We start from the raw sequence: 23366 nt of genomic DNA on the forward strand, positions 1-23366 counted from the left end.
GTCTTTCCTCCCTAGATTTCACTGACCCCGCATTCACCATGGACCTGGTCACACTTCTCGTCTCCTTGGTCGTCATCTTATTTTTGGTCAATGCTTTGAAGAACCAGAAACAAGGAAATTACAAAAATTTCCCACCTGGACCAAAACCTTTACCGATCATTGGGAATGTCCTCATGTTGGACATGTCAAAGCCTCATAAAACATTCATGGAGGTAATGTACAAATTCTGTAATCATATAAAGGGGGGGGGGGGTTCTTATTGAAGGTCCACATTTAGAACATTACTATTCATAAGGGCCACATAAAGCTTAGAGATATTCTCATAGAAATACCATTTAGGAACATTGACAGATAGATGGGAGTCCCAGAAGAACAACTAGTAACAATTAGGTTACTAGGCGCCATCTACTCTCTTTGGAATACCCCTTCTGCCCAGCAAACTAGGGAAAACTTATGTACTTTGTTGTTGTAGAAGCTCGCTCAGGCTCTGAGATCGGTCAGCACAGAGGGAGAGGGGACCGTACTGAATGTGCTCACCCCGGGCAGGATCACCACTTTATAACTGCACAGAAAGAATCTCCATTGACAGGGATTTCTTGTGATCATCTTTAGTGCCAGTGCGGCACTAGATGACTGGAGTCAGACCACATGCTCACAGCCAACTTTACTTAGGTTGGGTATAGATTGGATATTGCCCTGCACTTCACAAAGCTTTACTTTACAAGCCACTTAAATATGCAAGTTGGTGGCGACGGCATGCTGCACGATCTCTCAGCACGGTCTCTGACCCTTCACAAGGACTAAAAAGACCGTGTTCAGCTTTTCGCAGTTGTTCAGAGGCAGCACACTCCGTTTTTCTCACTTTTAGATATGTTCTGCTTCAACTGGCTTACTATGCAGAGTTTTCCATCTTTGCAGTCGTCCTTTTTGGCAATGCCCATTCCACTTCCGCCAATGTGAGGCCCGACACCGCAGCCATTACCATACAAAATGGCCAGGGAAAGAAACAGAATAACATCAACGTAAAATTAACATGTAGTGGAGTGCCCTCTTACATTCAATCTCAGGCGGAGGTACCTGACACTGGAATTCAGAGAAGACAAGAAGAGTTTTGGTTTTCACACTGTAATAGTTTAAGAAACAAAACTCCGACATTTCCGTGGATTCCAGCATAAGATGAGTGTCGTATTTACATTTCGTCGATAAAAACATCTTCCAAAATTGCACTTACATGTTTCAAACAGAGTTCTTATTGGTGGCATATCATGCTATCCTCGCAGCGCTGATAGGGTTCAAGGGAAATCTGCTTGAAAATTATTTTATAGGAAAAACATTAATTTACTAAAATACATAAATTTGGAGTGATGACCGCTCTAAGGGCATATTCACACAGTAGATTCCACTGAATATTTTTTTCCAGGAAGAATCTGCCTTTGAAATAGTTTTTAGCGTGGATCCGCATGCTGATCAATGTCAGTTTCTGTACTGGTGCTGACTTTGATCCTTGCTTTACTTCGATTAACTCCCAGCACTCCTCAGGATTTTTAAACCTATTAAAGATGACTAACAAGTAGAGATGAGCGAGCACCAAAATGCTCGGGTGCTCGTTACTCGGAACGAAATTCCCGCGATGCTCGAGGGTTCGTTTCGAGTAACGAACCACATTGAAGTCAATGGGCGACCGGAGCATTTTTGTATTTCGCCGATGCTCGCTAAGGTTTTCATGTGTGAAAATCTGGGCAATTCAAGAAAGTGATGGGAACGACACAGTGATGGATAGGGCAGGCGAGGGGCTACATGGTGGGCTGCATCTCAAGTTCCCAGGTCACACTATTAAGCCACAATAGCGGCAAGAGTGCCCCCCCCCCCCCCCGCACTGTCAGCGTAAAGATCGTTCTCCTCTGCCATAGCTGTAACAGCTGTAGCAGAGAAGAACGATGTTTGCCCATTGAATTCAATATAGCGGCAATACAGCCGCTCCATTGAAAGCAATGGGCTGCCGGCGTGCGCGGGGTGAATTGTCGGGAAGGGGTTAAATATATAACCCCTTCCCTGCAATTCATCCAGAAATGTGTAAAAATAAAAATATATACCGGCGTATAAGGCGACGGGGCGTATAAGACGACCCCCCAACTGTCACCTTATACGCCGGCAATACAGTGGAGCAAAGAATAAAAAGCATTACTTACTTCTTCAGACGATCTGCGGCGCTCCTGCAGGCTGTCGCTCCCTCCTGGTTCCCGGCAGACTATTGCTTTCTCTACGAAAGGCTTGAAATCCCCGCCTCCAGAACCACAGCCAATCACAGCCATTCAATGACATCATTGTCATTGGCTGTGATTGGCTGAAGGCACATGTCTTTCTGGAGGCAGGGATTTAAAGCCTTTCGTAGAGAAAGCAATAGTCTGCCGTGGACCAGGAGGGAGCGACAGCCTGCAGCAGCGCCGCAGAACGTCAGAAGAAGTAAGTAATGCTTTTTATTCTTTGCTCCGCTATATTACCGGCGTATAAGGTGACAGTTGGGGGGTCGTCTTATACGCCCCGTCGCCTTATACGCCGGTATATATTTTTATTTTTACACATTTCTGGATGAATTGCAGGGAAGGGGTTATATATTTAACCCCTTCCCGACAATTCACCCCGCGCACGCCGGCAGCCCATTGCTTTCAATGGGCAAACATCGTTCTTCTCTGCCACAGCTGTTACAGCTGTGGCAGAAAAGAAGGATTTGTCTTCTATATGTTCTCAATGGGGTCGGCGCTGCTGCCGCCGGCCCCATTGAGCGCATATACAGAAGATTTATGGCCTTTAGAAGGACCGTTGGGGTTCTTGAAGCCTATAATAACTCCTAACACTCTCCCTATAGCAGCTCCAACACGATAGCACTTTCCCTGAACTAATGTCAGAATGCATCCGTAGCGAGCTGCGGGAGGGGCAGATTTCAATACTCGGGTGACACCTAATCTCGCCAGCCACTCACAGCAGGGGGGTGGTATAGGGCTTGAACGTTGCAGGGGGAAGTTGTAATGCCTTCCCTGTCTTTCTATTGGCCAGAAAAGCGCGCTAACGTCTCAGAGATACAAGTGAAAGTAACCCAAACACCACGTGGTACTCGTTAAGAGTAACGAGCATCCCGAACACCCTAATATTCGCCCGAGCATCAAGCTCGGACGAGTACGTTCGCTCATCTCTACTAACAAGTCAATAGGATGCACGCCAAACATGCAGGGGTAAGAGCTCCAGAAACCCCAAAAAGATATACTCCAATGTCTCAATAAAGGAATGGCAGCATCCTGGGCGTAATGCAAAGCAGTAATTTATTCCTCCAAAATCTTGCTACGTTTCGACCCCATTGGGGTCTTTGTCAAGCCGCCCAGGATGCTGCCATTCCTTTATTGAGACATTGGCTGACTTTGATCCTCCCAAGCGATCTAGCCCCATACGGCACTCCTGTGAGGTGCTCATGGCCCTGGAGTCTGCCAAACCTCTGCACTGCAATAATTTGAAGCGTTCACAGCTCTAAAGTCTGTAGCCTTCCCTTGGGAGCCTTCTAATCAGTAAAGCCAATCCTATGGAATCCTTTGCGTAGCAAGGGCAGGATAGTACGCCAGTTGGCCACTCAATAGAGGGCCTCCACATCTACTTCCTTTAAGTCAAGCAGGTAGTTTCTGTGAGCTTAACTGAAGCTCTAACCAGCATCTAACACTGAACTTCCTTTCATAGACATTATTTCACCCAGTAGAATAGTGCTGATTGGCTGTGGTGTGGAACTATAATACCGGGCTATTTAACTCACTCTATACTAAACATTACCTACACCAGCACCCGTAAGATGTTAAACTTTGGCAAAACACATTTAAAGACATACATATACATTCTAAAGCATAAATGAATGAGCTCTTTCACGCGAGCGTATATTTGCCGTGAAGACCGTCCGATATACGCTCCCTATCTAATGCATTGGAAACCAGTTCAGATAGGCGCATTTCTTGTATGTGTAAAAAATGGCCGTCCGGCAAAGGTAGCATGTATGTTTTGCTTTCCCGTCGGCCATTTTTACACCGACCGAGAAAGATAGTTCTTTTGGAGCCTATGGGAGCTGCCGGAAAAAAAGGGAAATGGGAGGCAGTTGCCGGGTGTCTGCAATGTCCCCTCCTTGTTGGCTGGCTGATATGAAGGGGGTAGGATGGGGTGGGAGCTAGTGTGCTAAGCTCCCATCCCCTCCCATTGCTGGCAGCCGACAAAAGGCGAAGAGGGGACGGGAGTTTAGCACACTAGCTCCTGTCCCGCCCCTTTGCTGACAGCCGAAGTGGGGGAGTCAGTTTACCAGAGCTAAACTGTCTGCCCCCACTCAACGGTATTCTGAGTGCGGTGTATAATCGCCACACTCGGCCGTCTGAACAGGCGTTAAAATGAGAGTTTTAAAGTTGTCTACGTGATTTCCGTCCGCACTGTGGCCGTGACACGGCTGGCCGAAAATCTTCACGCCCTTGTGAGCGAGCCCTTAGTAGAATGCACACCACTTTATTTTGGGACCGGAGTCCCATTGCAGGATACCACAAGATTATTTGCAGATTATTTCTTAATACGATCCTTCATCCCCATAGAGTTGTCATTGATCAGCTGTAAATCTCCTTGTTTATAGGACCAACCAGCATTTTTAGGGCTCCCGCACACTTGCGTTTTTCTTGTGCGTTTTTTTCACACGATTGTCAATGGGGCGTTCTAATGTTAAAAACTAGTGATGAGCGAGCCTACTCAATAAGGGACAATACTCGAGCGAGTATCGTCCTTTTCGAGTACCTGCCTGCTCGTCAGAAAAGGTTTGGGTATCGGTGAGGTGAACGGTGGGTTGCGGGAGTGAGCAGGGGAGTGGGGGAGAGAGATCTCATCCCCCGTTCCCTACCGCTCTCCCCCGCCGCTCCCGCCAGCACCCGAGTCTTTTCTGACGAGCAGGCAGGTACTGGAAAAGGACGATACTTGCTCGAGTATTGTCCCTTAACGAGTAGGCTCGCTCATCTCTATTAAAAACGCATCTCTCAAAAATTATAAAGCACCAACTTGCGATGCGTTTTTAACATTAGAAAGTCCCATTGATAATCGCGTGAAAAAAACGCAGCAATATCGCGTAAAAAAAGTGTGCAGGAGCCCTTATGCTCATCTAAATGCCATGATCAGCTGATGAATGAGAGTTTGTTCTTTTGTCAGCTGATCACTCATTCTTTTATATGGCCCAATTGTTTGGCACATAAGTCTTCGGGCTCCATAATTGGCCATTGTAGATGAGTCTTTATTGTTCAACCCACAATCCAAGGTGAGAAATGCTTTTCACACACTGTTTCGCCAAGAGGCAGGTTAGTTAGCTGATCACTTTCCAGTCCTTCACACTTAGGCCTTATTCACATGAGCATTTCTACGTGACTATTTAGCAGCGTTTAAACGTCCCCTGAAAAATTGCTACCCTCTGAAGCTTTGGTCCACAATGTATTCGCTCAGATGGCCGATTTTTTTTTTCCACGTAAAAACGTTGAGCCAGTAAAAATACGACATATGCGACCAAATATGGCCGTCACTTTTATACGTGGACGGAAAATATAGGGCTTGCTCTTTCTTCCGTCTGATACATGCTGGAGTCTCCCATAGTAGTCTAACAAAAAGGGTATGGGAGCAAATTTAGCAGCACCCAATGCTGCAAAAACATTACAGCTGGCTCTAGTAAAGCCTTAGAAACCATCCTGAGGATTTATGCCGAACAAGAGAATTCCAGGCTGCGGCGTTTTTTTTTCTTTTTTGCTAATCCGCTGCATCCGGCCGTGTGATTGGCTGAGAAAATGTTAACTTTCGCTGTGACTTGATCGTGGCTTTTTCCTTCCCATGTGTTTTTTGGCTGCAATGCGGTCAACGTAATGACACAACTCCCCCGTGAAGGAGGCCTTAGGCCTCAGTCAGACGGGCGATTTTTTTGCGCGATTTGCGCATGCGTCCGGCGATTCTTTAAAACCATTGCTTTGAAATGGTATCGGACACATGAGCGCTTTTTATGCGCTCGTCCGATAAATTATAGAACAGAAATCGCAGATCGCACCTATCTGCGATCTGCTATTCCTGTTCTCTTCTCTATATGCGCTCAATGGGGCCGGCGGCAGCAGCGCCGACCCCATTGAGAACATATAGAAGACAAATCATTCTTCTCTGCCACAGCTGTAACAGCTGTGGCAGAGAAGAACGATGTTTGCCCATTGAATTCAATGGAGCCGGCAATACAGCCGGCTCCATTGAAAGCAATGGGCTGCCGGACAGCGCTGGATGAATTGTCGGGAAGGGCTTAAATATATAAGCCCTTCCCTGCAGTTCATCCAGAAATGTGTTAAAATAAAATATATATATATACTCACCTGGTCCCGGCAGCCGGAGTTCAGCGCGGCCGGCCTGCAGTGGGTGTGAAGGGGGTGTGAATTCATGAATGGGTGTGAGTGAGACCTGCCTCTGATTGGCTCAGCGCTGAGCCAATCAGGGGCAGCTTTGAGTCACACCCCCTTCACACCTACTGCAGGCCGGCCACACTGAACTCCGGCTGCCGGGATAAGGTGAGTATATATATTTTTTTTATTTTAACACATTTCTGGATGAATTGCAGGGAAGGGCTTATATATTTAAGCCCTTTCCGACAATTCATCCCGCGCACGCCCGCAGCGCATCGCTTTCAATGGAGCCGGCTGTATTGCCGGCTCCATTGAATGCAATGCGCTGGACAGCTCCGGCCCGTTTCTAATGAAACGCGGCTAGGAGCAGATTTTCGGGCGATTTTTGGGCCCCGGTCACGCGATTTGCGGATGCGCATCCGTCATGCGATCCGCAAATCGCGCGAAAAAACTCCCGTGTGACTAAGGCCTAATACTGCATATTTGCTCTTGGTGCGAACTGAAGAGTCCAAGACACATTTCTGCACTTAACAGGTAGGCAGGAGATATTTATGGTTTAACCAGAGTTCATTTTAAGGCTTCCTATTGGGAGGGATAGGCTCTAGACAGAATACCCTTTTCGGGTTGACCATCTTGTGTTCTAATTCAGGTATAACTATACAGACAAACCTCTTCCACTACTAGTGATTGATTAGGGATAATTGAATCCAAATCTGTCTTCAGGAAATGAATGATTCCATTCTAGTATCTTTTGCTGCCTATTGGGTAACATGAATGCTTTTCTGTATGCAATGGTGACAGTTGGGGTCCTTTTACACAGGATGTCCATCAGTCAGTCATCCCAACAATTATCACTTCAGTGCATTTACACTTCCGGCCTCCCACCTCCATTCACAGTAAACAGGCAGTCATTCATAGATGAGCAGATCAGGGTTAGTTCTTTATTTCTTGCATAAACTTATCGACAAATGATAAGTGAATGAATTATCATTTGTTGTTCAGTCGCTGGCAGTGTTTATACTGAGTGATCATTGCTCCGTTCTGCACAAAATGATAAAATGACTATAATCTTTCCTTGTAAAAGGACCCCTAGGCGCTTATATTTTGTGTCACTATCAGGTAAATTACTAATTTTCTGATCTGGGTGTTCATACTTTGAATTTCTCATATATGGATTGTTCCTTTAAAAATATATGAGAGATGAAATATTCCTCCACGGCGCCACCTATTGGAAGGTAACTACCCTATGAGTCAATATTTGACAATGTCAGACAAACCTCCATTCATGTTACAAAGTCAGATATTGACTCGTAGGGTAGCTACCAACCAATAGGTAGTGCTGTGGAGGATTCCTCCATCGCTCATTTGCATAGCTTATTCCCAGGGAGCATTGCATAGACTATAAGAGTCCCTACACCCTTGTGGTACTTGCTCTCTAAGGGAAGACACATTGCAATGCCCTATACTCAAAGGTACATGGTAGAAGGTATCTTTTAACCTATTAGCTTCATGGTCTTTATCTCCTTAAGTTATATATACAGTTAATCACAATATATCTTGTGTTCACAGCTTTCTGAGACGTACGGCCCGGTGTTCAGTGTCAATATAGGCATGACAAAAACAGTTGTCCTGTGTGGTTATGAAACTATTAAGGATGCGCTCATCAACCATGCTGATGCCTTTTCCGACAGACCAATTGTACCTGTGACTGACAACTTATTAGGGAACAATGGTAAGCAGTCTCTTTTATACTAACTTTTTCCCTCCAAAAATAAAAGTAATGGGATAGTAATAAATTGCTCGCATAGTTTTTTTTAGTTTCCTCCCTTTCCTATCTTCATCCAATAATCTAGAACATTTGATAAACCAAAAAACCCAATAATTCTGGAATAGCAGGATTGTCCAATTGTTACCTATTGATGATCTATCCTTGGGATAGGACTCCTACAGTAGATCAGTAGGGATCTGCCACCTGGGATCCCCGCTGATCAGCTGCTCGCTGTGCTAGTGCACTGAGCTGATTTCTGCAGGAAGCAGACAGTGCCATTCCCACTGCAGTGGCCAGGCTTGGTATTGCAGAAAAAGTTCTTATTAAAGTAACTGAGAAACTGTAACACCAAGCCTGGCCATTGCACTGGGAACAAGTGTATAAAGACACTGATCCAAGGAGCATCTGATCAGTGGGGGTCCCAGGAGGCAGACTACTACTAAAGATAAGCCATCAATAGTTTACAACTAGACGAACACTTTAAATCATTTTTGCTGCACTGTTTTTTCCAAATATTGATTCTGCTGAATCCTACAGTAGTAGAACATAAAAGGAAAAGAAACCTGTGAACAAACCTACTGAAATCAGTGGGTTCTATTCACTGCGTATTACACTGCACAAATGCACATGTGAATGAGCCTTTACTATACAGTCTTACAATTACAATCAGCCCTTTGAATGCAAACATAAGGCTTATGTGACCCTCGGCAAGAATGAGTGTGATGCCAGTATTTTTTGCTTAGAATGCTCTAAAATAATAAAAGTGATTATCACCTCACTGATCCCCACCGCTCTCACTCTGAACTGTCTGGGCATCACCTGCTGATCCCTGTGAGGATGGACATGTGGCTGCTGCAGCCTATTACTGATGTTTTGCCAACTGGCAAACAACAAGTTCGGATACGGCTTTACAGAAGGACAAGTGGGCCGATACAACACAATGTATTAATGCAAATGAATAAATGATAAAAACAAAACAAAGTTACATAAAGAATAGGTGATATTGCGTAAATGTTTCCAATGATTCTCTACAGATAAAATACATACAGCAAGTGATAAAACATAAACACGCTTTACAATGCAAAAGACTTACAGGGACATACTTACAACCTTAACCCCCTAGTGACCGCACTCTTTTGCTTTTTCCCATTTTCCTGTCCCCCCCCCCCTCTTTTAAAAAATCGTAACTCCTATTTATCCATCGACGTAGCTGTATGAGGGCTTGTTTTTTGCGGGACGAGTTGTATTTTTCAATGGTGCTATTTAATCTACCATATAATGTACTGAAAAACTTTAAAAAAATTCTAAGTGGAGGGAAATGGAAAAAAAAGACGACATTTCACCATCTTTCAGTGTGTTTTGTTTCTACGGCGCACAAACGGCAACAAAAATGACATGATAACTTTATTATTTGGGTCATTACGATTATTACAATACCAAACTTGTATAGTTTTTTTTGCTGTACTTCTTATATATTTTTTTTTAAGATATTTAATTTTTTAGAATTATTTTCTGTCTCCATCTTCTGCGCACCATAACTTTTTATTTTTTAGTCAATATAGTTGTGTGAGGCCTCATTTTGTGCGGTACGTCCTGCAGTTTCTGTTGGTACCATTTTGAAGCACATAGGACTTTTTTTATCGCTTTTTATTAGATTTTTTCTTGGCAACAGTGTGACCAAAAAAGTGCATTTCTGGTGGTTTATATTTGTTTTTCGGACGACGTTTACAGTGCGCAGTAAATAATGCATTAATTGATAGAACGCACTTTTACAAACGCAGCGATACCAAGTATGTATTTTTGTTTTATTATTTGGATTTTTTATTGTAAATATGGAAAGGGGGGGGAGGTTGGACTTATATTACTTTAAAAAAAAACAAAAAACAATAAAGTTTTTTCTTGTTTTTACTTTTTCTTTCAGTCCTCCTGGGGGACCACAACTAGCGATGCTTAGATTGCTTATGCAGTATGATGTAATGCTGTAGCATTACATCATACTGCATTCTGACAGGCAGCCTATCAAGCCACCCTATGGGGATGGCTTGATAGGCATTCTGCCATGACAGCCCTGGGGTCTTTAAAAGGACCCCGGCTGCCATAACACCCACACGGCTCCCCCGATCTCACCGTGGGGGGAGGTGGGGCGTACAGGACCCCCGAACATCGGGGGATTTAAATGCTGCTGTCAGAAAAGGGTTAAAAGTCTCGATCAGCCAGAGGGCCAAACGGGGCAGTTGCCCACAGATCTCAGCTGTAATAAACAGCTGACACCTGCGATGTATGGACGGAGATAGCAGCGCTATCTCCCTCCATACATGCCCTGCAACGGCAGGACATAAGAAAGACTATTGCGTGGTCACTAAGGGGTTAAATGCTTCTGCCCAGAGTTCATCTTTTCACTGGAGAAACCACAGTGAAAAGCAGGTTTCATGGACCAACACTGTAAGAGATCATCTTCTCCCCCAGGCACAAGATGCTTCTGATCTCCATCACAATTAGTGTCCTATTTTATACACTATAACTTGCTTAGTCATACCCAAGCTTTGGATCGTTCTAAAAAAAAGATGTTACCAAACTCTAGAATTGTCCAAGTTCTACAGAGTGATAAGATCTAGTCAGACAAGGTCTACCTCCTAGACAATAGATATGTATATGGCAGGCTTCTATACAAACAGACAGATTGGTATCATATGTGGTTACAACAAATATCAAAACCATTGTCCTAGTTACTCACCATAAAACACGTAGAACAGGTCTGGAGTTATGTCCTTAGAATGCGGGGCCTAGTTGATATATTAAAGCCTGATCAAATTGATAGATAGACAGATAGAAAATATAAAATCAAGGATTAATGGCTACAAAATAGCCATAAAATCTTTCCAGTACATACTGACCACTATGGTGACCTGCTCCAGCCACTGATTGGCTACAGCGCTCACATTTCTATACTAACAAGGACCAGGAGATCCAGTGATCGATTGCAGCAATCACATGTCCATCTTAACAAGGACCAGGGAGTACGGAACCAGCAGGATCCCCAAGAAGCATCAGAATGAGAGTGGTGGGAATCAGTGAGGGGAGTATTAATACTTTTATTATTTTAAAGCATTCCATTTTCATTTAAAGCTACAGACAACTCTTTTAAGACCAGGGATATAAAAAGATTAATAGGCTCTTAATATAATTTGTGATATCAAATCATAACTCGTAGTTATATAAATTCTACAATTTCTATATTCAGAAAAATTTTTAAAGTAATAGGTCTCCTTTATGAGAAAAATTGGACATATTAAGGCTTCGTACAACTTCAGAGTAGAACTGATACAGTACCTATAACAATGCATGGGGCTATACTGTATCTCCACAAGCCATCAACTCCCATAAAAATCAGAAATAAAATATGGTCATGTACCACTGGATGTAGAGTAGTTTTATATGGATGTTCTTCACTAGAAGCATTACCTTTAAGTTAGATTACATCCATAATATGGTGCTATACAAATACACAAGGAGAACCTACAATGGAACAGATGTTTAAATGTGCAGAAGAAAACTAGCTCTTAGAAATAAAACTTTTGGAAAACCCTCCATAGGTCCTTTCAGAGGGTTATTTTCTACTATTAAGAGTTTATTAATTCCCACCCCTGAGGAACCCCGCTCTGGCGCCAGTATGAATGTAAAGAGTGGAAACCTGCACCAGGGATCCCTCTCTATTAAATAAGTGTGGATGGCCACTACAAAATGTTGCTCTGGATGTAGGTCATGGGTGCATTTCTGTACATGGACAGTCTATTTAAAACTCAAAGGCAGCTTGTCCTGATAACAACTGATCAGGAAGATTCAGCTCATCATTGGGTAACCTGTTCTCTGATAAGAACTTGTCCATAATGGACCTCTCTATTCCCATGTGTTAGGAATAAGAATAATATGTATTTATTGCATTTAGGTGTTGTATTTTCCAGTGGAGAGAACTGGAAAGTGATGAGAAGATTTGCACTCTCAGCATTACGAGATTATGGAATGGGCAGGAAAGCCATAGAAAACAAAATCATTGAAGAGGCTGAGTGTTTAGTACAGAAGCTGAAGTCATATGAAGGTGAGTGAATAAGGTCCATAATCATGTGTGATGCTGGATGGATAATGTTGGATGATCCCCATAGGGGGCAGGCTGGCCATCTGGCAAACACCAGATGGGTCGGTATCCACAGTGGGCCACTCACAACCCCCCCATGTGCTTCCTCTGTTCCTCCTTATAATACTTATGCAGATGGTGCTGCTTTTACTAATGATCTTAAGTCTTGTGCTCCATGCAGTAGTCTGTAGAGCCGACCATCCCCCCCTTGCTTCTCTTCAAACTATTTTTTTTTCTAATTTTACAGGAAAACCCTTTGATAATCTCACCTGTATTAACGCTGCAGTGGCCAATATCATTGTGTCCATACTGCTCAGTCATAGATTTGAGTATGAGGACCCGACCATATTGAGGCTTATGGGCCTAACTAATGAGAATGTAAGACTCCTGGGAAGCCCCTGGATCCGGGTAAGTCAGAAATATATTACATTTTGTTATAATTTTTGTAGTTTCGACCAAATACATTTGCTCATAAGAAAGCTGAACATTGGGAAATTAATAAAATTGTCAATGACTTAAAGGGGTTGTGACAAACTTTTAAATTATTTCCAACAATCACAAAAATGGGGCCCTGTATGAATGGAGTGCAGCCGAACAGTACAGACTGTATTTAAATGAGACAGGTACCTCTGTGTCCATTGCCAGGACAGATTTTTATCCACTGTAAATTAACAATAAAGGATCTTTTTGAAAGACAGCATGTAGAGATCTTGAAAATTGGGAAAATTGATACAGAAAGTAGACTGGAAATTGTAGATTAAAAAAGTTTATTGTAGAAATTAAAATATCCTTTTAAAGATTACAGGACTGGATTTAAAAGGGTTGTCCAGAAGCTTTAATTTTTCCAGAAAGTAGTGGTAGGTTGTAATATGGAAGATAATACTCTCATGTATTTTGCTTCCGCCCACTGCTGAAATCCCCCAAGTCTTTGCTTACTTCTCGATAACGCAACCATGTGTCATCTAAGCTCAAGACCTCTGCAGCTAATCACTGGGTTTAGCAGTACGGATGGTTAAACTGCACTTGACCAGCTTCCATGAGGCACGTGGAGGTTGGGGGGTCTGGAGAGATGGAAATTAGTGCAAAAGTCCTGAGAATAGTCTCGTATTTTACAGCAGTCCACCACTTCATAAAAAATACAACCCCTTTAACCGTTGTGTATAGAAGCTACAAATGTTAATAGCTCTTATTATTACAGTTTGTATATATACTGATTATTACTTATGTTTGTGCCCTTCTAGATGTATAACAGTTTTCCATCATTGATGGATCGGCTCCCCGGAGCTCACAGAACAGTTTTCGGGAACATCAGAGAGTTTCAGAAATTCATAAGAGCAACATTTACAAAACAGAAGAAAGAACTGGATGTAAACGACCAGAGGAACCTTGTTGACGCCTTCCTAGCCAAACAACAAGAGGTAAGACATGTACCATTACCATTATTAAGTAAACTAAAAATTAATTATACTGTATGCAGAGTATATGTATAATCCTCTAACCTGGTTTCTGATAAACTTTGTATCATTGATCAGGATTAGAGATGAGCGAGCATACTCGTCCGAGCTTGATGCTCGTTCGAGTATTAGGGTGCTCGAGATGCTCGTTACTCGAGACGAGCACCATGCGGTACTCGTCTCGATTAAACGAGCACTGACCATTGAATTCAATGGAGCCGGCAACACAGCCGGCTCCATTGAAAGCAATGGGCTGCCGGCGATCTCAGGATGAATTTTCGTGAAGGGCTTAAAAATATAAGCCCTTCCCTGAAAATCATCCAAAGCTGTGTAAAAATTTTAAAAAAATATATACTCACCTTGTCCCGGCAGACGGAGTTCAGCCGCGGCCGGCCGACAGTTCTCCTGAACTGCTGTGAGTAGTATTCAGCAGCTGGGGATTTAAAATCCCCGCCTGCTGAATGAGCTGCCTCTGATTGGTCACAGCCTCACCAATCAGAGGCAGCTCTCACTCACACCCATTCATAAATTCATGAATGGGTGAGCTGAGTGCTGCCTCTGATTGGCTCAGCGCAGGGACCAATCAAGGGCAGCTCTCAGCCCTTCCCGAAAATTCATCCCGCGCTCGCCGGCAGCCCATTGCTTTCAAAGGAGCCAGCTGTATTGACGGCTCCATTGAATTCAATGGGCTAACATCGTTCTTCTCTGCCACAGCTGTTACAGCTGTGGCAGAGGAGAACGAACTTTATGCTGACAGTGCGGGGGGGGGGGGGGGTCTCACTCTTGCCACTATTGTGGCTTAATAGTGAGACCTCGGAGCCCGAAATGCAGCCCTGCATGTTGCTCCTCGCCTGCCCTATCCATTTCTGTTTTTTTTACATGACTTTGGTGATTTGCTAAGATTTTCACGAATGAAAACCTTAGCGGAGCACCAGTCATATACAAAAATGCTCGAGTCGCCTGTTGACTTCAATGGGGTTTGTTACTCGAAATGAACTCTCGAGCATCACTGAAAGTTCGACTCGAGTAACGAGCACTCGAGCATTTTGGTGCTCGCTCATCTCTAATCAGGATGGACCACCTATTATGTTGACAGATTTTGCCCTCCATGCCAGAAGGTGTCTGTTCCCCTCTTAACTCTTTTGCTAGTTTCCTATTCTCATGTTGGCTAACAATACAATTGGTCTAGGGGAACCTAGATGCAAATGGAAAGGACCACTTAGGACTTTGATCCCTCTCTCCAAAGTCTTCACCCCAGCCACGTGTTGGGCTTCCGTGGCATGTACAGTACGCTCTCGACCAGTTTATAGAAATGAATTGAATAACAAACTGTTTTTGTACAAAACTATCATCACATATGTCCGCAGGTTGTGACTAGTATTGCAGCTCGGCACCAGTCAAGTGAACAGTCATAAGGCTTCAGTCACACTTTTACGTTCAGGGGTTTATCCTGACTCAAATCTGAAATCTAGAAAACAGGATTGGGTTGGGAAACCTGGAGCTTTTTCAGCCATTATCGACAGCTACTGAAATTAAGACCAATAGATTTCCATTTTTGCTGGTTTCTGTTTGTTTCTGGCATTCTGTGCTGGAAAGAATGGTGTGGTCGAGCACAGAATGCCGGAAACCAACATAAAACTGTCAAGACAGATACCTATTGGAATCCCTTTTAGAAACTGTCAATGTACAAGATAATTTACGTCCAGCAGACCTGTCTTGATTTCAGAAGCGGTACAAGGTCTCTCGATGTAATGGCTAAATGTAGTATGAATGAAGCCTTAGCTGCAATACCACACACAACCTGTGGACAGCAGTGGCACTGTTTTGGAATATAGGTTTCTACAGATTTTTAGATATTTGAATACATAGCAATATTTTCCAAATCCTGTACACTTGTTTTACTGGGCCTTTAGTAGCCCATAATTTGTGATGTAAATGCATAAAACATCATTCAGCATTTAATTTTGTTCTATTGTGTTGTTCAGGGAAAGCCGGAATCTGAGTATTACCACAATGATAACCTAACTGTATTGGTCGGAAACCTGTTTGCTGCTGGAATGGAGACCACATCAACCACCTTAAGATGGGGACTTTTGTTGATGATGAAACACCCAGAAATTCAACGTAAGAATTATATGTCTAAAACTTATAAAATGTTCTACAATGTCAAGGATTTAAAGAGACACTATGACCAAAATTAATATTCATAGGAAACTAGTGATTTTTTTCATCTTTCTTCTTTTATTCATTTCACAAGGTGCAGAAAGTCTAGTTAATTATAAGAAGCCCTTTCACAGATTAGACTTTTATAAAATCACGTAGATAATTTTTAATAAGTAAATGTTTAAAAACACCCACACTAGGGCTTGACAACTGAGGCATTGTGTCCCTATAGGTAATAGTGGACCTCAACACCCCAGCAACAGAACAAAACACTCAGACATATATAGAAAGAGGGTGAGAAACCCTAGTTATTGGTCATAATAAACAACCTAGTAGAGTAGGATAGGGTAGATATCACCCACTGCAAAACGGATGTCCCCAGTCAGGACAACTTGTATAGTACTGATGAAACCAACTCAGTAGTTACAAGATAAATAGATAACCACATCTAATTGTATCAACTGTGTATTCTAGACCTTCTAGCTCAACACGTTTCACCGCTTATAAGGCAGATACTTGGGAGGTACGAGAGCTTTGTGTTGAAGACACAGGGTAAAGATACTAGCACTGAGAGTCTTAATTGAAAATCACATCTGAAATTCCCGCTATTTTTAAAATTATGACAGGGACAATAAGGTTTAGTAACCCAATAAGAGATCTATTCCAGGTACAAGTACAGCAGTGTACCATCAGTGCCTAGAATACATAGATTAACTGTATAGTCAGGGAGGGGGTGAGGAAGTAGCAGCACCTCTGGCCTTGATGGTAGGTCAAGCCCTGAACTACCATCAAGGCCAGAAGCTCTGCTACTTTTTTATTTTATGACCAGAAGAGAACTGTAGGGGGGTTTCTTCATCTGAAAGGAATGTTGGGCACAGGCATCTAGTAGTATCAGTAGGCTTTGTTATGGGTTGTCCTGCCAGTCACTACACTAAACCCCAAAATAGTTGTTTCCTCACTCCCTCCCTGATTATACAGTCAATCTATGTATTCTAGGCACTGCTGGTATACTACTGTACCCTCTGTCAACCTGTGAAAAGGTTTCTTCTTTTATTCAGTCATTTGGTAGTCATTTCTATTCTTTGATGCCTTGTTTACTTCATGAAGGTGATTTTTAATGCTATCAAAAATTGCTTTACAGTAATGTCTCATGTACATGTCCTTGTAAGCTGTTCAGGTCCAGAATATTTTAGGTCTTCAGGACTAGATTCTGCTCAGTACTCAAGTTTAAAGCATATAACTTTTTTTATTTGTTATTCTTTTTATGGCATTTTTATAGGACCAAAGCACATTTTTTTAGGTTTAGAGTTTAAAACATATGCTTTTTCATTCTAGTTATTTTTTTTTCCTAATAATCATAAAGTGGACATTTTATTTGTTCTCTAATAGAGATGAGCGAGCACCAAAATGCTCGGGTGCTCGTTACTCTGGACGAGATTTTCGCAATGCTCGAGGGTTCGTTTCTAGTAACGAACCCCATTGAAGTCAATGGGCGACCCGAGCATTTTTGTATATCGCCGATGCTCGCTAAGGTTTTTGTTTGTGAAAATCTGGGCAATTCTACAAAGTGATGGGAACGACACAGCAACGGATAGGGCAGGCGAGGGGCTACATGGTGGGCTGCCTCTCAAGTTCCCAGGTCCCACTATTAAGCCACAATAGCGGCAAGAGTGCCCTCCCTCCCCACTGTCAGCGTAAAGATCGTTCTCCTCTGCCATAGCTGTAACAGCTGTGGAAGAGAAGAACGATGTTTGCCCATTGAATTCAATGGAGCGGCAATACAGCAGGTTCCACTGAAAGCAATGGGCTGCCGGCGATCGCAGGATGAATTGTCGGGAAGGGGTTAAATATATAACCCCTTCCCTGCAATTCATCCAGAAATGTGTTACAATAAAAATATATACCGGCGTATAATGCGACGGGGCGTATAAGACGACCCCCCAACTGTCACCTTATACACCGGCAATACAGTGGAGCAAAGAATAAAAATCATTACTTACTTCTTCTGACGTTCTGCGGCGCTCCTGCAGGCTGTTGCTCCCTCCTGGTCCACGGCAGAGTATTGCTTTCTGGACGCAAGGCTTGAAATCCCCGCCTCCAGAAACACAGCCAATCACAGCCATTCAATGACATCATTGTCATTGGCTGTGATTGGCTGAAGGCACGTGTGTTTCTGGAGGCGGGGATTTAAAGCCCTCCGTAGAGAAATCAATGCTCTGCCGGGAACCAGGAGGGAGCAACAGCCTGCAGGAGCACCGCAGAACACCAGGAGGGAGTGACAGCCTGCAGGAGTGCCGCAGAATATCAGAAGAAGTAAGTAATGATTTTTATTCTTTGCTCCACTGTATTGCCGGCGTATAAGGTGACAGTTGGGGGGTCGTCTTATACGCCCCGTCGCCTTATACGCCGGTATATATTTTTATTGTAACACATTTCCGGATGAATTGCAGGGAAGGGCTTATATATTTAAGCCCTTCCTGACAATTCATCCTGCAATCGCCGGCAGCCCATTGCTTTCAGTGGAACCTGCTGTATTGCCGGCTCCATTGAATTCAATGGGCAAACATCGTTCTTCTCTGCCACAGCTGTTACAGCTGTGGCAGAGAAGAAGGATTTGTCTTCTATATGTTCTCAATGGGGTCGGCGCTGCTGCCGCCGGCCCCATTGAGCGCATATAGAGAAGATCTATGGCCTTAAGATGGACCGTTGGGGTTCTTGAAACCTAAAATACTCCTAACACTCTCCCTATAGCAGCTCCAACACGATAGCACTTTCCCTGAACTAATGCCAGAATGCATCTGAGGCGAGCCGCGGGAGGGGCAGATTTCAATACTCGAGTGACACCTGATCTCCCCAGCCACTCACTGCAGGGGAGTGGTATAGGGCTTGAACGTTGCAGGGGGAAGTTGTAATGCCTTCCCTGTCTTTCTATTGGCCAGAAAAGCGCGCACATTTCTCAGGGAAGAAAGTGAAAGTAACCCGAACACCGCGTGGTACTAGTTACGAGTAACGAGCATCTCGAACACCCTAATACTCGAACGAGTATCAAGCTCGGATGAGTATGCTCGCTCATCTCTATTCTCTAATGTTAATTTTTATATTAACGATAGACAACAAATAAACTGTCTATTTTATGGGAACAGTGTGATTATTGAATTACACATCTTATTTAGGGTACTTGGGTTTGTCTAGCATTGCGATAATGATTGTTAAAGAAGACCACTAAAAAAGCTTTTAGTTTTTTTTTCTCTTCCAATGAGGAGAGCTGCCCTATCTCAGGGATAATCGGATTGGGACTGTGCAGCATCGCTCAGACAGCTAGCTTCACCCCGCTCCAGAAATATACATTAGCACAGGTTTAAGGATCAGGATTCCATGGGTGCCTCTGAGACATTAAGACATTTTTTTCTCATTGTTTCTACATAATCCTCATGAATAAAATCATGGCAATCCTCATTACATGCCGTGTTATGGGGCTATTTTCTGCTAGAAGCATTGCCATGTTGAGGCACACAGTGACTAGTTCTGTAGTATGGACCTGCAAGGCTGTGAGGAGCCCCTATAAATAATAGTAAGTGTACCAGGTGCCTCTGTATGACATCATATTACCGATGTTTTCTCTCTACAGCATTATATTACCCATGTTTTATCTTCAACAAACAATTTTTGTGAAAAATACCTCCTACTCCTAGTCCTCAGTCTTCTGGTCATAACAGTCAAATTATACTGTAGGCTGTAAAATTAGATCTTTCGTTTTACAATTTTAACATATGTCCTTTCTAATGACCCTGCCCTTTAAGCTTTCCTTCCTGTCCTAAAACCTTTGTCTGGGTTGACATTAAAGGGGTTGTCCCGCGGCAGCAAGTGGGTCTATACACTTCTGTATGGCCATATTAATACACTTTGTAATGTACATTGTGCATTAATTATGAGCCATACAGAAGTTATAAGAAGTTTTTCACTTACCTGCTCCGTTGCTAGCGTCCTCGTTTCCATGGAGCCGTCTAATTTTCGGCGTCTAATGGCCAAATTAGACGCGCTTGCGCAGTCCGGGTCTTCTTCTTTTCTCAATGGGGCCGCTCGTGCAGGATGCCGCCTCCGTGTAGCTCCGCCCCGTCACGTGCCGATTCCAGCCAATCAGGAGGCTGGAATCGGCAATGGACCGCACAGAAGCCCTGCGGTCCACCGAGGGAGAAGATCCCGGCAGCCATCTTCAGCAGGTAAGTAAGAAGTCACCGGAGCGCGGGGATTCAGGTAAGCGCTGTGCGGTGTTCTTTTATAACCCCTGCATCGGGGTTGCCTCGCGCCGAACGGGGGGGGGGGGGTTGAAAACCTTTAAGGTTTGTTTGGTGACCAGCTATTTAAGTAAACATGAATAATAAGTAACATATTTTCTCCTTCCTGGCAGAAAAAGTACATGATGAAATTGAAAGAGTGATTGGTTTGGCTCCACCTCAAATGGAGCACAGGAAACAAATGCCATATACCGATGCCGTCATTCATGAAATCCAGCGCTTCGGGGATATTGTACCGGGAAATCTTCCACATGCAACTTCTGAAGATGTCACATTCAGAGGCTATTTTCTTCCAAAGGTGAGAAAAAATGCTCAGCCTTATACTGGATTCCTCCAAGCAGGAATATAGTCAAAGTGAAGGCTAGTAGGTCATGTGCCCCGAGTACTGAGTGGCAGTAGAGGCACAAATAAGTCTTTTTGCCTTGACCGGCGCATCTAGATGCTGTGCTAAGACAGCAAACTAAATCTTTGCCCTAAGCGAAGCAAAAGCTAGCTATGACTCCAAGAATATTTGAATAGCTTCATGTAGAGGTTTAACTGAAGTTCATGGTCCAGTCCTTTATTTTTCCTGCTGGATAAACCTAAATAACTAGCAGTTAACATCCCATTAATCATGATACCGACTCTAATCTGCATTCAGATTACTCCCACCTTTAAGGTGCCTCAATGTCATTTGCTGTTTGTTACATCATGTATTTTTGTTCTATACGATATAGAATTGTTATTTTTTCCCTCCAGGGCACTCTTGTTATCCCATTGCTGCACTCCACACTCAGAGATAAAACCTACTTTGAGAAACCCGATGAGTTTTATCCAGAACACTTTCTTGACTCTAAAGGAAATTTCAAAAAGAACGAGGCCTTCATACCCTTCTCAATAGGTAATACCTATAATGCTTTTTTAAATAGTAGGCGCCACATTAGGAAAGTCCAGATGACATATCTCATAATAACCTGGGGTGTTTTTACACAGGAAATCATCTGCCCATGCTAAAGTGTGCCGCCTGACAATCAAGGATGCAAACCTGAACCCTACTGTCAATGATCATGTCAGTCAGAGCTTGTTCTTTTTGTCTACATGGCCAGATGGTCATCTTTGTGGGGACAAACAATTGTTAATATGATAGTTCGCCCCCACAGAGTTGTAAGCTGTTGGCTGCATATCTTCCTGTTTACACAGCGAGATGTATAGCTAAACCACAAACAATTTTTGCTTGCATAAACGAGTTGAACAGCCAATGAGCAAATGTTTGCCTATTCGTTTGCTGAACATTGTCCCATTTACATGACCCAATCAGGAAAAAAAGGACATTCAAGTCAAGTTAGACTCCTTAAAAGGGTTGTCCAGGAACGCACAAGATAGCTGCCTTCTGTGCAGTCTGTGGCAACCCGTCCTATAGTGAGAGAATGCGCAAACCAGAAAGGGAAGGGGGCTACGGGAGGGTGGGAGCCTAACACTACACTATTCTGCCAGATGCCAGATTGGCAGGGATCGTGCAGGTGAGATCTTGAAGGTGTGGAGAGTTTCATTTTAATCAAGATGTTTGGCTTTCCACGTTGAAGTGAAAAAATAACCATTGGAGTAACAAGTGTAAATTATGACAAATCAAAGTCCCAAAGCTTTATATCAGATATGTATAACATCTGAATTTCATTAAGTTGTGATCTCAAATAATTTCTCATCTACTTTCAATATTTTCTGTTCATCTTTGTAGGTAAGCGGAGCTGTGCGGGGGAAACTTTGGCTAAAATGGAGCTATTCCTCTTCTTCACAACACTTTTACAAAATTTCACTTTCAAGCCAACAGCGGGAGCCAAACTGGACCTCTCTCCTGCCCTTGGGGCTACAAACTCCCCCAAACCCTTTGAGATTTGTGCCACATCTCGCAGATAAGCTAGACTTTCAGTTCGTGTTGGCATAACACATCTTGTATCTCATCATCATTGTTTAAAGAGGTTCTCCACCAAATCTTGCCAAGTTGAATCTATTGTTCTCTATTAGAGTTGAGTGAGCATGCTCAGATAAGTCAGTTACTCGAGCGAGCCTCGCTCTTCTCAAGTACCTGCATTCTTGTCTGAGCGTGCTTGGGGGGGAGGGCGGCAGGGATGAGCAGGGGGCAGCGGGGAATAGCGGGGGGTAGCGTGGGAGAGAGTGAGAGAGGTCTCTCTCTCTCCCTCCCGCCACCCCCCGCTCACCCCCGCCGTTCCCCCGAGCACGCTCGGACAAGAATGTAGTTACTCGAAAAGACCGAGGCTCGCTCGAATAACTGACTTATCCGAGCATGTTGCTCGTCTCTATTCTCTATCAGTCATATCCACCTGAAAATTAAACTCTGACCACTATAAAAAATTAATCAGGGCAGAATTTTGTACCCAACTAAATTAAGATTTATGTCTGTCTATTAACTGTGACATTCATCAAGTGGAAAGTCACTAGCAAGACTGTATAAATATATATAAAATAACTGTGTATCTCATATATTTTAGTAATAAAAGTTTACAAAAACTTTCAACTTCTATCTCAAGAGTATTACTGGACCTATGTGTTTTGTTTGTTTTACCCTTTTCTCTTAAATACAAAACCTCAAAAAAGTGCTCAACAAAAAAATGATTGTATAATAATTATTATTATAATCTTCATTTATATAGTGCCAGCATAGTCCGCAGAAGCAGTGAAGTAGTTAAAGGGGTTATCCATGGGAATACTATTGATGACTAGAGATGAGCGAGCACCAAAATGCTCGGGTGCTCGTTACTCGGGACGAACTTTTCGCGATGCTCGAGGGTTCGTTTCGAGTTACGAACCCCATTGAAGTCAATGGGCGACCGGAGCATTTTTGTATTTCGCCGATGCTCGCTAAGGTTTCCTTGTGTGAAAATCTGGGCAATTCAAGAAAGTTATGGGAACGACACAGCAACGGATAGGGCAGGCGAGGGGCTACATGTTGGGCTGCATCTCAAGTTCACAGGTCCCACTATTAAGCCACAATACCAGCAAGAGTGGGCCCCCCCCCCTCCCAACAACTTTTACTTCTGAAAAGCCCTCATTAGCATGGCATACCTTAGCTAAGCACCACACTACCTACAACAAAGCACAATCACTGCCTGCATGACACTCTGCTGCCACTTTTCC

The 23366-nt window shown here is 43.3% G+C and overlaps 2 protein-coding genes across 2 annotated transcripts in view; both read left to right on the forward strand.

Moving 5' to 3' along the window:
- Positions 1-23366, forward strand: part of LOC136620599 (cytochrome P450 2C14-like) — a 274638-nt gene that overhangs the window by 189249 nt on the left and 62023 nt on the right. The window lies entirely within an intron of this gene.
- LOC136620682 (cytochrome P450 2C14-like) lies at positions 23-22206 on the forward strand. Its single transcript, XM_066595616.1, has 9 exons — positions 23-212; positions 7992-8154; positions 12137-12286; positions 12570-12730; positions 13564-13740; positions 15762-15900; positions 20348-20532; positions 20973-21114; positions 21949-22206. Exons 1-9 carry the CDS (start codon positions 39-41, stop codon positions 22125-22127), a joined length of 1470 nt encoding a protein of 489 aa, XP_066451713.1. The 5' UTR covers positions 23-38; the 3' UTR covers positions 22128-22206.

The sequence above is a fragment of the Eleutherodactylus coqui genome, chromosome 1 (assembly GCF_035609145.1).
Source record: "Eleutherodactylus coqui strain aEleCoq1 chromosome 1, aEleCoq1.hap1, whole genome shotgun sequence".
Classification (NCBI taxonomy): domain Eukaryota; kingdom Metazoa; phylum Chordata; class Amphibia; order Anura; family Eleutherodactylidae; genus Eleutherodactylus; species Eleutherodactylus coqui.